Below are 14,220 nucleotides of genomic sequence, written 5' to 3' on the forward strand. Positions count from 1 at the left end.
CTTGAGACTTCTAATAACATATAATCCCAATCTTAATAGAACTCTTAATAATAAATAATCATAATCCTAATAAGACTCTATGAGTATGAGATAAGAATTTTACCCTCTCCGGCATTTATTAAAAAAAAAAAAAAAAAGTGAAGAGAAAGAAAAAGGAGAAGAAAACAAATAGACATATTTGAAGTACCTGCCCAACACATCTGCATTGCCTCAGATTCTTTGTTGTTGTTGTTGGTTTCTTTTTTTTTTTTTTTTCCTCTTTTCTTTGCAGGAACGCGTGCCTTGACAAGGCCAACACCACCACGACAACCTCCTCCAATCATCATTTCCTGGAGTCAAATCCCAACACCCAATCATCCCCCAAGCCTTTCCTCTAATCACAAGGCGTCCTTTTCTTTCTCTCTCAGAAACGGTAACTTCTAAGGAAAAACGGGTTTATCCCTATCCAGTATCCACCACAAGGTCCGGTTTGTCTTGAATTGTCTTTGTTCTCTTTTGACGTGTGAGTGTTTTTCATTCTGGGTTTTTTGATCTAGATCGGAATGTGATTTTAAGGTTGATTTTTGTTGATGGGTAAGCCGTATTTAGGGTTTATGGGTAGCGTTCTTTTTGCCCATGTGATCACTTTTGGTTTTGTAGGTTCACTTGGTAGAATGAATTTGATATCTTGATCTGGGTTTGTTTGCTTTCATTTGGGTGTGCTTCTTCGTCTTCTTTTCATCACTTCCCGTGAAAAAGAAGAAAAACGTTTTAAGTTTGAATGGCTTTAGATTTACGATTTATATGATGCATTGTATTTTGTTAAAGCAGTTATCTGTATGGCTAATTAGGAATTTGAGCGGATTGGCCATAATTAAGTGACAACGGTAACTTTGAGAAACGAACAGAAGCAGTGTTATTGTTTACAAATCTTTGCTGGGTTTTGTGTAGCACAAAGAGGTGCGATGGAGATGCGTAATAAGGTGGTAGTTTGAGTGGGGATCACCAATTTATTCAGCTCTCGTGTGCGATTATGTGTCATTTACAAGTCTTGAAGTAACTTATTGTGATTTATTATGTGTGTAATATGTGTAGTCTTTACCGTAAATTAGCTATAATACCTTAAGTTTGTCTAGGCAGACAATGCTGCCAATTTGAAGCTTGCAGGCATTGTACATTATATGTAATGTATTTGTTGCGGCTCATTGTAAGAATAGTAAAGGTTTGGTTGAAGTGGTTGAATGTGTTCAATGTGGATAAACTTAAAGTTTCCAAAATGTATATATTGCTATATTTCAAATGCTTTTATCAGATAAGATTTGCCTAGTTGTGTTCATCCAGAAAACAAAAAAGAAAATATGTCTTCTTTTGTAAGATGGAAAATTTGATGCATGAAATTCTTTTTGATTAGTAGGACCTTTTTTTTTTTGGCTTCATCTAGCTTGTTTGGCTAACTGGCATGTTGCTTACAATTTGTTTGAGCTTCATGGTGCATTATTTTGATTATTGTTATTGCTATTAACTTGCTAGGATCAGATAAGATCCTCCGTGTAGTCTGTGAATGGAGTTCTGATGTTCATTTCTGTATAACTTTGGACAGGGAATGGCAGCAGAGAACGATGTTGACTTGTCAACTTTGAAGTCTCAGTTAAGCCAAACACATGAAGTGTGGAAGCAGGAGATGGAACGAAGCCAGTCCCAAGTGGATGTCCTGCAAGAAAAACTATTGGAGGTTAAGGCTTGTATGCAGGGATCTGATGAAGATGCCAAGCAGGAGTTAGAGGTTCTTTGGCGGAGAGTTAAAACTACTGCAACATTGTTAAGCTACTTGAAATCAAAGGCTCAAATCATGGCTATTCCTCATTTAGCCCATACATCATGTGGCATCAAACAATTAGAAGGGGTAGGGTTCGTTGACAAAAAAGGTACACCATTGTCTGGTTGGTCAAGGAATATTGATCTTTCCTCATTTGATGGTCCAGATGAAGAAACTTGGCTTGGAATTAGTAGGCAACATGTTTCACAGGATGAACAAGATGCAGCTTATACTGGTGAACTACTCAAGTCTGTGCAGATAGTCACAGATGTAATGGAAGCTCTTGTTAAAAGGGTCATATTGGCAGAATCTGAAACTGCAATTGAGAAGGAGAAGGTAACTGTAGGTCAGGAAGAAATTAAAAAGAAGTCGACCCAAATTGAAAACATGTCATTGAAGTTAGAGGAGATGGAACGTTTTGCTCTGGGTACAAACTGCATACTGAATGAAATGCGACAGAGAGTTGAGGATTTGGTTGATGAAACATCTAGGCAAAGACAGCGAGCTGCAGAAAACGAACTGGAGCTTTGTCGTGTGAAGCGGGACTTTGAGTCTCTGAAATCCTATGTTAGCAGTCTCATCACTGTAAGAGAAACACTTCTTTCATCGGAGAAGCAGTTTCAAACTATCGAGAGGCTGTTTGAACGGTTAGTATGCTTTATAGAAAGTTAAAAAAGAAAAAGAAAAGTCTGTATATCTTTTGATACTTCCAATTTAAAGATGATCTGATTACACTTTTTTCTTGATCGTCGAGAGTTTTTTTTTTTTTTTCTTCCTGATAAGTTTATTGTCAAGAGCTTGCTTCATAGTATTTGGTTGGTTGTGCTAAATGCTTTCTTTTGCATTTCTGTGCTTCATAGAATTCCTTTGTTTTATTGACGCTTGCATCTTCTGTCTTGTGTAGTTTATCGCATATTAGTGCTTTACGATGTCAAGGTAATTAAAATTATTTTTTTGTTGGACTTGCATCCCACCTTGGACCCATATCTAAGATTGTTAAAAATCATACATAGTCTATTAGTTGCTGATTGGTCATAATTAGTTTTGCTTTAGCATCCATATCTAGAACTTCCGAGCTATTTGATGGGTAATGAAATGAAAAAGTGTATAAGGTTGGTACTGACGTACTGTTGGATCTTATGATTAATTCTTTATGATGACCCTTTTAGAAACTAGCTTCTTCTTTTTTGGGGTTTTCATTTACATTTTTTTTACGTTGGTTTTTCATTTACATGACCAGGTGGACATCATACTAGCACAATGATGCATCTAAATACTAATACTTAATCATAACTCTTTGATATGAAGGCGAGTTTCATCTCTCAAACGGGAAAGTGTCCCTTTTGCTCATGTATATTGCTGTTGTTTTTCTCTATTAGCAAGTAGCAAATTATTAATGAATCCATAACATTGTTCCTTTGTGCTTGAATGTGTTCAAGATGAGATACTCTGGTACTCCTACTTTCTCTTTGTTTCAGTGTGTTGGAGAATACACTCATGTGTCATGCTAGTTTTGTTCTTTATTGGGGTCTCCTTCCTTTTTAGAGAGGTTGCTAGGTATTCTGATTGATGCTTTAATTGTCTATCAAATTAAAGGTTTTACAAAGGTTGCTAGGCTCTGTTTAGATCTAGGAGAAGTTGAAAGAAAGGGAAAAATATCATTAAAATGCTTAATAAAGTTTACTGCAAACCAGTCTACATTTTGAGTTGCAACTTGAAAAAGTTTTAAGTTGTGGAAAAGAAAATTGTGATATTAAGCCCCCTCCAGAAAAATCCTCTCCTTTCCCTCTGCTTTCCCTAAATCCATATAGATCACCTGTGTATATTTTGCTTTGGTTTGGGCTTGAAAGTTTAGGATCAGGCTAGCAGTTTTACCTTTACATGGTGTTGTAATTAAGTTTTTATTTTTATTTTTTTATTTTTTTTATTATTATTATTTTTTTTATGTTCTTTTATAACATTTGATTAAGTTCTTTCTACATGTTACCGGTGATTTTGCTGGTTCTGGCTCATCTCGGCAAGCTTGTTTGTTATCTTTGCCTGGCATGGGAAATTAACTCTTTCAGAATGCCAGTAATTTGCACCGTCTTGTAATTAATTCAAGTTTCATTACTTCCTATTGTAGATAGTTCTTATTCTAGCTCCCCTTTATTTATTTATTTATTTTTTTGTGGTTTTGTTTGCTGATGTTGCCGTGAAGCAGGCTAGTTGCAAAGACGACACAGTTAGAGGGTGAGAAGACGCAGAAAGAGGTTGAAGTTCAGAAACTTATGGAAGAGAATGTGAGGTTGAGTGCTCTTCTTGACAAGAAAGAGGCCCAACTTTTGGCCATGAATGAACAGTGCAAGGTAATGGCCTTGAGTGCTTCAAATATCTAATTTGGTAAGGCTAATCTTGTTCGCCCTCGGCTTGCTCGCAAGGTGGTTGCTTCCATCCCTACATGCTGAATCCCCCAGAGAGGACTGTTGGGTATCAGCAGAAGAGCTGGATCAGAGCTTTGTATGGAATCCATCCTTCGATTTGTAACATAGTGACAAGCCCTGTGAGAACTCAATATCCAGTGCTCTAGTTCTCTTATTTGGTGCTGTGCTGCACTGTTGTTGAATTGAACCAGAATGTGATTTCTCTTGGAAAGAAAACTTGGTGTTGTGTTCTTCAGATGTGTTAGAATTTATGCTGTAAATGGTTGTGATCGCAGTTTGTGTTCAATCTTCATCCTTCGTTGCTGCCACCTTGACCTGATAATAGTTCAGGATTATATGCTGTCTGCCTCTTAACTGACCGTTATGGAACTGCTTCTTCAGATGGCGACAAAAAAAAATTGTAAAACTAAGGTTGAAATTCTAGGAAATATGTGATCTAGGTCTAAGAATTGCAAGGGCTTACAATTTCAAGCATTCAGGCCATTCATAATATAGACGGTCCAGATCGAGCAACATAAGCATTATGAAAAAATTAGACGAAGTAAATGAGTGTATAGATTGTCACATGGTCATATCATTTAAAATTTGAAATGATACAGCACCATATACATTGTCGTCAAATACAATTGATGCAACGGGATTTTATCTTTCTGGGCTTGGGCAAACAACTTATTGTGAGGGGTTAACTAGCCCAAGCCTAACCGGTCAAATAATATTATTTTCGCAGTAACAGGGGAACAAAGCTAGACTGTAAAGTACCTAATCATTAATCTCACTGAAATTGGATTATAATCTTGCTATTGTCAATAATATTTTTGAAAGGTCCATGTCGGAGCCAGTGAGGAAGCACCACGCTCCTTTGATTATGGAGACAATTGGCGAAGTCTGGCATTGTCTTGCAACACACAGAATTATCAATGAACAAATCACACCGACCCCAATCAAGGATGACATGTGGCAGAGTTGTATGAGAAAAAAAGAAAGAAAAAAAAAAAAAGCCTTCAACCGAAAAGAAGGAAGATAAGTCATTCATGAATTAATCTAATCAAACTCGCTCTTATTCTTGAATCTTTCTATGAGGATGATTGATCCAAACATGAGCATGAGAGCATATAAAATTACATGTACCTTCGTCAGAAAGAGACACCAGGGTGAATCGAGATCCCCAACAATAGTTAAGAAATTACCTATCAAAAATGGCTAAAATCTTGGCCATTGAATTTCATCCAAAGATCTATATCCTATTACGTGTATCACTAATTAAAAAATAATAAAATATTATTTAAATTAAAAAAAAATATAAAACAAAATAATAAAATAATAAAAAATATATGGAGTGACGGGCCGGCGGCCACCCCATTTTTGCCCATAGCCCCAAGGGCCGGTTGGGGGCAGCTCTTAAGCCCGAGTCACCTGCTAAGACTAAGCCCGTATAGATCCTTAATGAGATTCAATATCCAAAATTTTAGCCATTTTGATGGGCAATTGGCCAGATGGGGATCCGTGTCCAATATAAAGAAGTACTCTTCCTTCTATATTTAGGGTAAAGCTAAATACAACGCTGCGTGCAATTTTTTTTTTATTTTTTTTTAATATTAAAAAATTGAAATAAAATAAAATAAAAAATAGCCTCACGTGCTTAGAATCACCCCTATATTTATTAGTTATCCGGATAAAAAACAAATATTAATAATAATAAAAGGTGCTCTGACATTTGGGTTTCGGAACTTCCGAGGAAACAAAGAAAACCAGCTAAAACCCTAACCCCTCTGTCAGAAGAGAAATGCTATTTTCAGAAACCCAAATTGACCAATAAAAATCCTAATTAATCCCTGTGTTGGTCACTCTCTCGTGTTTGGAGTCGAACCCCTAAAATGTCCCTCACGATATCAGCGAGAAAACAAGGGGAAAACCAGCCCGACGATGCTGCTTCGGCCGCAAAGCCACCTCGCATCAAAATCGGGAAGTCTGCCGAAGATAGCGACAAAAAGGTAGCATTTGGTTCCTTTTGATAATCGAAAGCTCAGAATTGTGAATGATTCCTAATTGTACTAGCCCTCGCTTTGAGCTTCCCCATATTTGTTATTTAACGTTACTATTATTATTATTATTATTATTATTTGGCTTTTTGTTGTTCTTTATCATACAATGGGTTTTCTTTTGGTATAGGGAAAGAAAATGTTGGGTTTTTGCATTTTATTGTGGATGTACCGTAAATTGTAAGTTTAGGGTTTTGTTTAAGGTTTCGATATATAGTGCTATTCGTTTAGTTCTTATAATTGGTGTGCCCGGTTGGTTTTGTATAACTATTAGCAACAAACTAGAAGATGTTAAACCTTGCATTTTATTATGCATAGGGTGTTTAAATTCTTATGTTATTCTAGCTACATTTCGTAGAAATTTCTACTTATAAAAACAAAATCGTACAAACTTCTGTAATTTGTAAATTTGTGTTGAAATTAATGGATTAGACTGAATGATGTGGAAAATTTGTGTGTTTGTCTTGTACTTAGATTACTAATTTTCATCTCTTAGAGTTTTGTTCTTCAAATGGTATATAATCCTGATTTGGATTTTCTTTTTCCTGTTTTTCTGTCATAGGGTGCAAACAGGAGGGTTAAGGATGTTGAAATTTGCGTTCCAATAGTGTATGGAACAACTGCATTTTATCTTGGTAGGAAGGCCAGTGAGTAAGCGCTTACCTTTACTGGGGTCCTTTTTAATGCCATTAAAATATTTGAATATTTTTTTTATAATGTTTATTCATCTATTAGGTCTCAGTCGCATAAGTGGACAGTCTATGTACGTGGGGCAACAAATGAGGATCTTGGTGTGGTGATAAAGCGAGTGATATTTCAATTGCATCCTAGTTTCAATAACCCTACGAGAGTGGTTGAATCACCCCCATTCGAGTTATCAGAATGTGGATGGGGTGAATTTGAAATTGCCATCAGCCTTTTTTTCCATAGCGATGTCTGTGATAAACATTTGGATTTGTAAGTTACTTGAGGGTTACTTATTGATTCACTTTAGAAGGCGGTTACTAATTTTTGGTGCTTACAGGTATCACCATTTGAAGTTATATCCTGAAGATGAATCTGGCCCCCAGACAACTAAGAAACCTGTTGTGGTTGAATCATACAATGAAATTGTATACCCTGATCCATCCGAGAATTTTTTGGCTCGTGTGCAGAATCATCCAGCTGTCATTGTGCCTCGGCTGCCTGCTGGTTTTAACTTGCCCGATCCTGGTAAAATTCTTTTACTCTGTCTGCTGTTTCATAAACTTGCGCTTGTTTGAATTCTACTTAACGTTTAAGTATTTTATTTTAGCAGTGTCAATTGAGACTAATTATGAAAAGGAGAAAGGTGATACCAAAGATCATCCATTTAGTCAATGGTTCATGAATTTCTCAGAGGCCGACGAGCTTTTGAAACTTGCAGCAGCTCGTCAGCAGGTTAGAATGAATTGCTTGCTTTCTGTATCATACTTGCAGTTATTTTCTAAAAGTATCTTATGAAAAGATTGATTTTAATTAAAAGTATTAGCACTTGTAACATGGGAACCATTGCTGTGGGTGACACACATGTCTGCACAAGGAAGATTATGCCTGGGAAGGTCTCACACTGATCATGATATATATATATAGGATTATTATCCTTTTATATTGGGTTGTTCACTCATTCATTATTTGCATTTCTATGCTAAATGCTGTGTTATGAGTAGGGCTTTAAGTGGATGGTGAAGCATGATTTGGATGAATGTTTTGTGTCTCCTACTATCTTGGATAGTTGTTTGGTTTCTCTCTATAATTTACTTTTTGGTTATGAATTAGGGTTCGACCGTGAGAGCTATTTGTCCTTACGTGTACTATTGATACCACATCAATGCTTGTGCCTTCTTTTTGGTCTATTTATATGTTCACTTCAATAGTCTGCTGTACAAACTGTCTTAAACTTTGGAAACTTGGAAGTGCATGTTGTTTCGACAGTTTTTCCTATGTGATAGGTACAAGCTCATATTGTTAAGCTGAGAAGACAATTGAGTGTGATGGATGGGCTGCCTCAGCTGTCAAAACCACCTGCTGGTTATGAATTTTCATGATCATGGGCTGCCTCAGAGTGATGGATAGTGCATGTTTACCTGCGTATATAGTAGAAGATGATACATAATTATGTAATGTGGATTAGCTCACTTTAGGGACCCCTGTTTCTTTTTAATCTCTATTTCTGTAATAGCCAAGTGACTGATGTTTAGTATATTCAAAATGGATGGTTGTGTAGCATTGCAAAACGAGAGTAGTGTATATATGTGCTTGTATGGGTTGGTCTATCAAGGTATATCTGTCAGGATATATTCGTCTGTCTATATATGGATAAGTCACTTGATATATTCGTCTTAAATGCCTTGGGAGCTGGTATTATTATGAAGCTGAAGCCAAGACATTCAAGATATGCTTTCAATTTTAGATTGCATGCAGAAGGGCCATTTTCTTGACAAAGTTGGAACTAGCAGAAAAAAAATGTGGTGCAAAAGCGTGGGTTTTCCAAGGAGTTAGAAAAGATGGAATGTCCTTGATTCCATTTGCTTGCTATTGTCTCCAATATTTTCTTATTAGCATTTTTATTTTTGAATTATAATCTTCATTCTAGCCGCCCCCCCCCACAAAAAAAAAAATCTGAAAATATATATTTTAAGCCCGAGGCCTAGGGGCAGAGCCGGAGGGAGGGCTATGGCCACCAAACATTAGGGCACACTAAATGATGGCTATATACTGCTTGTTATATTCTCGCATGTTTGCTTATGCTGCTGTTTTATATTCTCTTATCCCTAAAATTTTACTTTAGACCTAATAATGAGAACCCCTTTGGTGGAAAACTTGCTTTTGAAGGTTTGGAGTTCTATTTTATAAATTTTTATCTTTGGGATCAAGAGAGCTCCCAGCTGGGTATGCCTCCTAGCTATAATGGTGGGTTTTAACACACTCTTCTTTCCAATTTATATGCCCTATTATATTAGAAGGTACAAGTTTTTTACTAACTTCTAGCTATGTCATTTCAAGTCTTTTATATGAAATGAGAATGATTGTGCAACAGTCCTTATCTGATCAGGTACTACAAAAATCACTGAATTTGGGAGGACTGAAATTTCTTGGTGTAATTTATTTCTCATTGATAGTTTAATTCACATTTAAAATAGGCTAAAGCGTCCTCTCTCAGTTAATGATTGTGATGTTCATTCATACTGGGCATATGAGATGGAAACTCAGGAGCTTGGTGTGTCTTGAAGTACTTACAAGGAACAGTTTCCTCTTATGAGAAGAGTTTCCAGGTAATTTTCCCTGCGTGTGAATCATGTAATGTGGAATGTTGACATGGCAATCATTCTGTGTTGATTTACTAGATATTCACTATATGTTTCTACCTTAGTATTAAAATGCTTAAGGTTGCGCATGTGATCTTGATGTCTTCTACTGCAGTGCAGCATAAAATGCGCATGTGATCTTGATGTCTTCTACTGCTGTGCAGCATAAAATCACTCTGCATGATGGGAAGTTGTAGAGTACATGATTATGTGAATAGCTACAAATGCTTTCAGGTACCTCTGCAAGCCCCTTGTTGCTGAGGATTTTGAATAAATCCTGATGGGGCCATAACTTTTGGTTTCAATCACATCATCTTTTATTTTTATTCCATTATTTCTCTCTTCATATGATTTCATGTTAGGTTTCAACCTTATCTTCAATCTGTAAGGAATTTATTACGCCTAGGGTTGTTTGGAAGCAACTGAATGAAAGTATGACTTCTAATGGTGCTTAAATAATATCTTTGGCCCATTTCCATATGACTTTGCTTTCGAAAGAGAAAGTGAGGGCTTATTATCCAAATTGGGTTTGTTTGGCTGATTGAGACGCATGATACTTAGTCCTCCAGTAGGATGTCTTGCTCAGTGTTAGGTGACCCTCTTACTGGATTGGTGGATAACAGGTGTTTGTTTAGTGAAGTTGAATTGTAACAGGATTGTGGCAAAAAAAAAAAAAGAAAAAAAGAAATTGAATAGGATGTATGAAACAGAAGAATTGTAATAGGATGATATGAAACAGTTGGAAGATGTGGGCTTGGGCTTGGTCTCTTAGGGTTTTTGACATTCTACTGGTTTGTGTTGCTTTTAAACAATGTGTTAGGATAACTTGTGCCCTATTTTTTGCCCTGGGTTGGGATTAGAATAACCCTGCAGCTAATAACTTCTATTAGAACTTTCTTTTGAAAAATGATGTCCTATTATTTTGGGGTCTACTTTAGCACTTAACTCGTGTGTATCGAAAATATGGTTGAATTGGCCTCTCAAAGCACCACAAGGATTTGATATTCTTGTTGAATCTTTTTGCAATCGGAGTTTAGATTCCTCTAGTGTTCTGAAATCATCTGGAAGAGTTTGAAACTGTCTTGGCTGGTCATCTTAATTGCCTTGTAACTTAGTGTAAGGGGGGAAAAGAAGAAAGAAAGAAAATGGTTTCGGGAATGCTTCCATCATGCACAATGCATGTGGATAAGATAAGCATTATGCATGTTGCTTATATAGACCACCAACAAATATGTTAGTGCAATGTATAGAAAGCATATACGAAGAGCACTGAATAGCATTATGCATTAACGAAGCTAATCTGTTTTCAGAGGCTCTATAGCATTACACATGTGCTTATGTAGACCACCAACAAATATATTAGAACCTAAGATAGTTTTTTAATTTTTCACTTTAAGAGCAATGTATACAAAGCATAAATGAAGCTAACTTGTCAAAGAACCTTTACAGGAATATGTGCGTAAACAAATTTTCTGGCAGGTTGTTTGAGATGGTTAGATTGGTAAGCTGATGGTGTTGTGTGGTATGTACTGTTTTGTCTCTATAGGCTTTTGGGGACAAGAGTCACATGGCGGCCACATGTTCATCTTTTGACTGAGGGTCACCATCTTTAAGCAAGTGCCTTCTGTTGATCAGCTATTATGAAGCGTCTCAGTGACAATGATGTGTTATCTTCTGAATTCTATCCTTCATATGCTACCCCTTTCGTTCAGAGAATGTGGACATTCCTTTTGCTTCTTGAATCCAGATTGAGTTGGGTAAGGAATAGTACTACTCAAACCCATATTGCTTTAGTTATAGTCACTAAATTTTTTATCAAGTTTGTAGTGGCATTCCAGCGTTCATCCCAAAAGGAATTTCTACAATGATGGGTGTGGTGTATGCATGCAAAAATGCGAATTTGTTGGAATGCGACAAATAAATGCAAAAGGAAAGTAGGAAAGACAGATAGGCTGCCGACTGTATGGTTATGGAAGAAGGCTTTTTTGGCCTCAGAGCATGGGAAACGAATTTCATGTTATCAGAGTGAGGCTGGACGTAGTTGTACTGTTCCATTTTAGGATGAATATGCCTGTTTTCATCTTTCCTATATCTTCATTGAGCCAGCAAGTTGTAAAAGAGTTGTAGGTCTAGTACTATTCATCTTGATTGTTGTGGTTTTAGGTTTTGGCGGGGCCACATGTGTGGTCCTCTAACGTTGATACATTTTCCAGGAGTGGCTGCTGCATGTGAGAGCATTGCTAGAGATATAAATCAGGCTTCCTACATTTGTCTGTTTCATATCGAGTTCCTACTCAGGTCTGTCCCATTTTGCATTTATTTATATACCTAATAAAACATCGAACAAAATCAATTGAATTGAGCTATGTGCCGTCCATGTCGGCATAAATAGAATTTAGGCTGCCACTACGTGGGTCCGAAGTGTAGTGCTACTGGACCAAAATTTTTGGGAAACTGTTATTATCCTTTGAAGTAGGCCTCCAGCCTTTTATGTGCTGGCAATGCTGGCCTTTGGAGTTTCTCTTTTGTGGATGAGAAGGCTAAAATCCCCCTCTCGGATTGCAACTTGACCGACTGGAATAGTGAGAAGCCCTTACAATTGTGAAAGGCCTCTTAATAGGGCTTACTTATCTGAATAGGCGCTTAAGTACGTGAGTCTCATCGATAGGCTCTTGCAATTGTTTGCTCGATTTCAACTAATTAATTTGGGTTTAAGCTTAAGATTTGAAATTACTAATTATATACTTAATACCATAAGTTCATGTTGCAAGGGGAAGAAGAGTTAAATATGTACATGTAATATGACATCACGTTGTTGGAGAAAGAAATTATTGCAGTCCCCAAGATGTAGTTTAATTGGTTGTGGACTACGCCTCATGAAGCAGAGGTTATTAATTTGAATCTCACTCATTTTCCCTTGTGTGGACATGAAAAAAAAAATAAAAAATTGCAATTGAGACAAAAATTTGGTCTTGTTATGGTCCACCGAATACCATAAATTCATTCCTAGAATGTGCCTAAAGGGATCCGGATCGGGGCGCTCCATGTTTTGGAGCACTTGGGTGTTGCAACATGGTATGCGAACCTTATCCATAAACAACCCTCGCACGCTCCTGGCACACCCATAATGTCTGGGCCGAACCCGTTGTCCAATAACACTTCAACTGCTGAACTACTTCTCCACTTGCTATCCTGCTCTAACTCAACCAATATGTCCCGTGAGAATGATGCACTTAGTTTTGAGAAAAAAATAAAAATATTGACCCTATACAAGAGACAACTAGGAGTATTATGGACTGGTTTGAGGAACTTACTTTAAAGAAAATTTCGATATATGGCATCAGGGACAGAACCAAAATTTCTCATCAAGCGGGAGTTGGAGTATATGTGTGTGTCAGGTCAAAAATCAATCGATAATTCTATTAGCTCCGCTTGCTGGCCGTAGAGTAGCAATTAAAATGGAGTGAGCCATTTAGTGCGTTTAGCCCTACAATTTTAGATCAAATGTGCTTTTTTAAAAAAATAAATTAGAAAAATATTTTGTTTGGAAGTGTTTTTTTTTTAAAAAAAATGAAAACTAAAAAAAAAAAAAAAAATCCTAGGCTGCAAGCAATTTGACGAACTTGAAAAATATTTTGAAAAAGGAAGTGAACCGAAACCGTAACAGATTTGATTAATGTGAGAAAAAATGTAAGAATGTTTTGTATGAAAAAATGAAAAAAAAAAATTTTTGTTTTATTGTAATTTTTTTTATTTTAATTATAATAAAAAAAGTGATTTATGTGATGTAAAAAATAAGAATGTTGAAATGAATTTTTTTGGGTCCTTTTAGCAAACATGCTCGTTAAAGCAACTTCAGAAGAACTCAAAAGAAAATACAGTGAGAAAGAGAGGGGGAGAGAAGGGTCCCATGTTGTCAAGAGAGGACGCAACAAGGTAGAGGTAGGGGCAAACATCAATGGGGTTGCAACCTGTGTGCCCTTGTTCACAGTTACCGCCAAAAGGACTTTGTGGTCTCTTCTTTGCCCCCACATTCCACATGACTTTGTTTCTCACACCCTCTCTTCCCCCTACTCATCTCTCCATAAATACCTCTCTACCCCTCTTCAATCCTCCCCCACCACCCTCCACACTCCTCTCCTTTCTTCACCCTTTTTTTCAAGGCAAATGCAGATGGCTTTTAAGAAATCAAACAAACTGCCTCAAACAACGCCTTTCAAACAAATCATCAAGAGATGCTCAAGCTTTGGGAAGAAACAGAGCTTCAACCAGGAAGAAGGGCTTCCTTATGATGTGCCAAAAGGCCATTTTGCTGTGTATGTGGGGGAGAACAGAAGCAGGTACATTGTTCCCATTTCATGGCTCACTCATCCGGAGTTCCAAAACCTTCTTCAAAGAGCTGAGGAGGAGTTTGGCTTTAATCATGACATGGGTCTTACCATTCCTTGTGAAGAAGTTGTTTTCAGGTCTCTAACATCTCTCATCAGATCATAAATAGGGTTGTTTAATGGAAATATAACAAAGATCATGAAGCCACTAAATGCCTTCTACGGAGGAGATTCATGGGGTATTGTTGATATAACTTATTGACAAATTTTTCTACTTGGATTTTTGTAAGAATTGATTTGTGTTGTAGT

At 36.8% G+C, this 14,220-nt stretch overlaps 3 protein-coding genes across 10 annotated transcripts; all 3 read left to right on the plus strand.

Moving 5' to 3' along the window:
* The first annotated feature begins 221 nt into the window (after nt 1–221).
* LOC132171449 (polyamine-modulated factor 1-binding protein) lies at nt 222–4,449 on the plus strand. Of its 3 annotated transcripts, none has more exons than XM_059582762.2 (3): nt 222–462; nt 1,580–2,442; nt 3,996–4,449. In XM_059582762.2, exons 2-3 carry the CDS (start codon nt 1,583–1,585, stop codon nt 4,171–4,173), a joined length of 1,038 nt encoding a protein of 345 aa, XP_059438745.2. In that variant the 5' UTR covers nt 222–462; nt 1,580–1,582; the 3' UTR covers nt 4,174–4,449. The 3 variants fall into 3 exon arrangements, with proteins under 3 accessions (XP_059438745.2, XP_059438746.2, XP_059438747.2); XM_059582763.2 differs by having other exon boundaries at nt 222–412; XM_059582764.2 differs by having other exon boundaries at nt 225–462; nt 3,999–4,449.
* A 1,470-nt stretch (nt 4,450–5,919) lies between these two features.
* On the plus strand, nt 5,920–11,850 carry TAF14 (TBP-associated factor 14). 6 transcript variants are annotated; one of them, XM_059581429.2, is made up of 8 exons: nt 5,920–6,209; nt 6,820–6,908; nt 6,993–7,214; nt 7,282–7,469; nt 7,552–7,676; nt 8,228–9,817; nt 11,130–11,340; nt 11,422–11,850. In XM_059581429.2, exons 1-6 carry the CDS (start codon nt 6,093–6,095, stop codon nt 8,321–8,323), a joined length of 837 nt encoding a protein of 278 aa, XP_059437412.2. In that variant the 5' UTR covers nt 5,920–6,092; the 3' UTR covers nt 8,324–9,817; nt 11,130–11,340; nt 11,422–11,850. The 6 variants fall into 6 exon arrangements, with proteins under 6 accessions (XP_059437412.2, XP_059437409.2, XP_059437410.2 ...); XM_059581426.2 differs by having other exon boundaries at nt 8,228–9,550; nt 9,699–9,817; nt 11,130–11,850; XM_059581427.2 differs by having other exon boundaries at nt 8,228–9,550; nt 9,704–9,817; nt 11,130–11,850.
* A 1,824-nt stretch (nt 11,851–13,674) lies between these two features.
* LOC132173092 (protein SMALL AUXIN UP-REGULATED RNA 12) lies at nt 13,675–14,220 on the plus strand. Its single transcript, XM_088510905.1, has one exon. The coding sequence runs from the start codon at nt 13,751–13,753 to the stop codon at nt 14,075–14,077; it is 327 nt and encodes a 108-aa protein (XP_088367031.1). The 5' UTR covers nt 13,675–13,750; the 3' UTR covers nt 14,078–14,220.

This window comes from Corylus avellana, chromosome 1 (assembly GCF_965113065.1).
Source record: "Corylus avellana chromosome 1, dhCorAvel1.hap1.2, whole genome shotgun sequence".
NCBI lineage: Eukaryota > Viridiplantae > Streptophyta > Magnoliopsida > Fagales > Betulaceae > Corylus > Corylus avellana.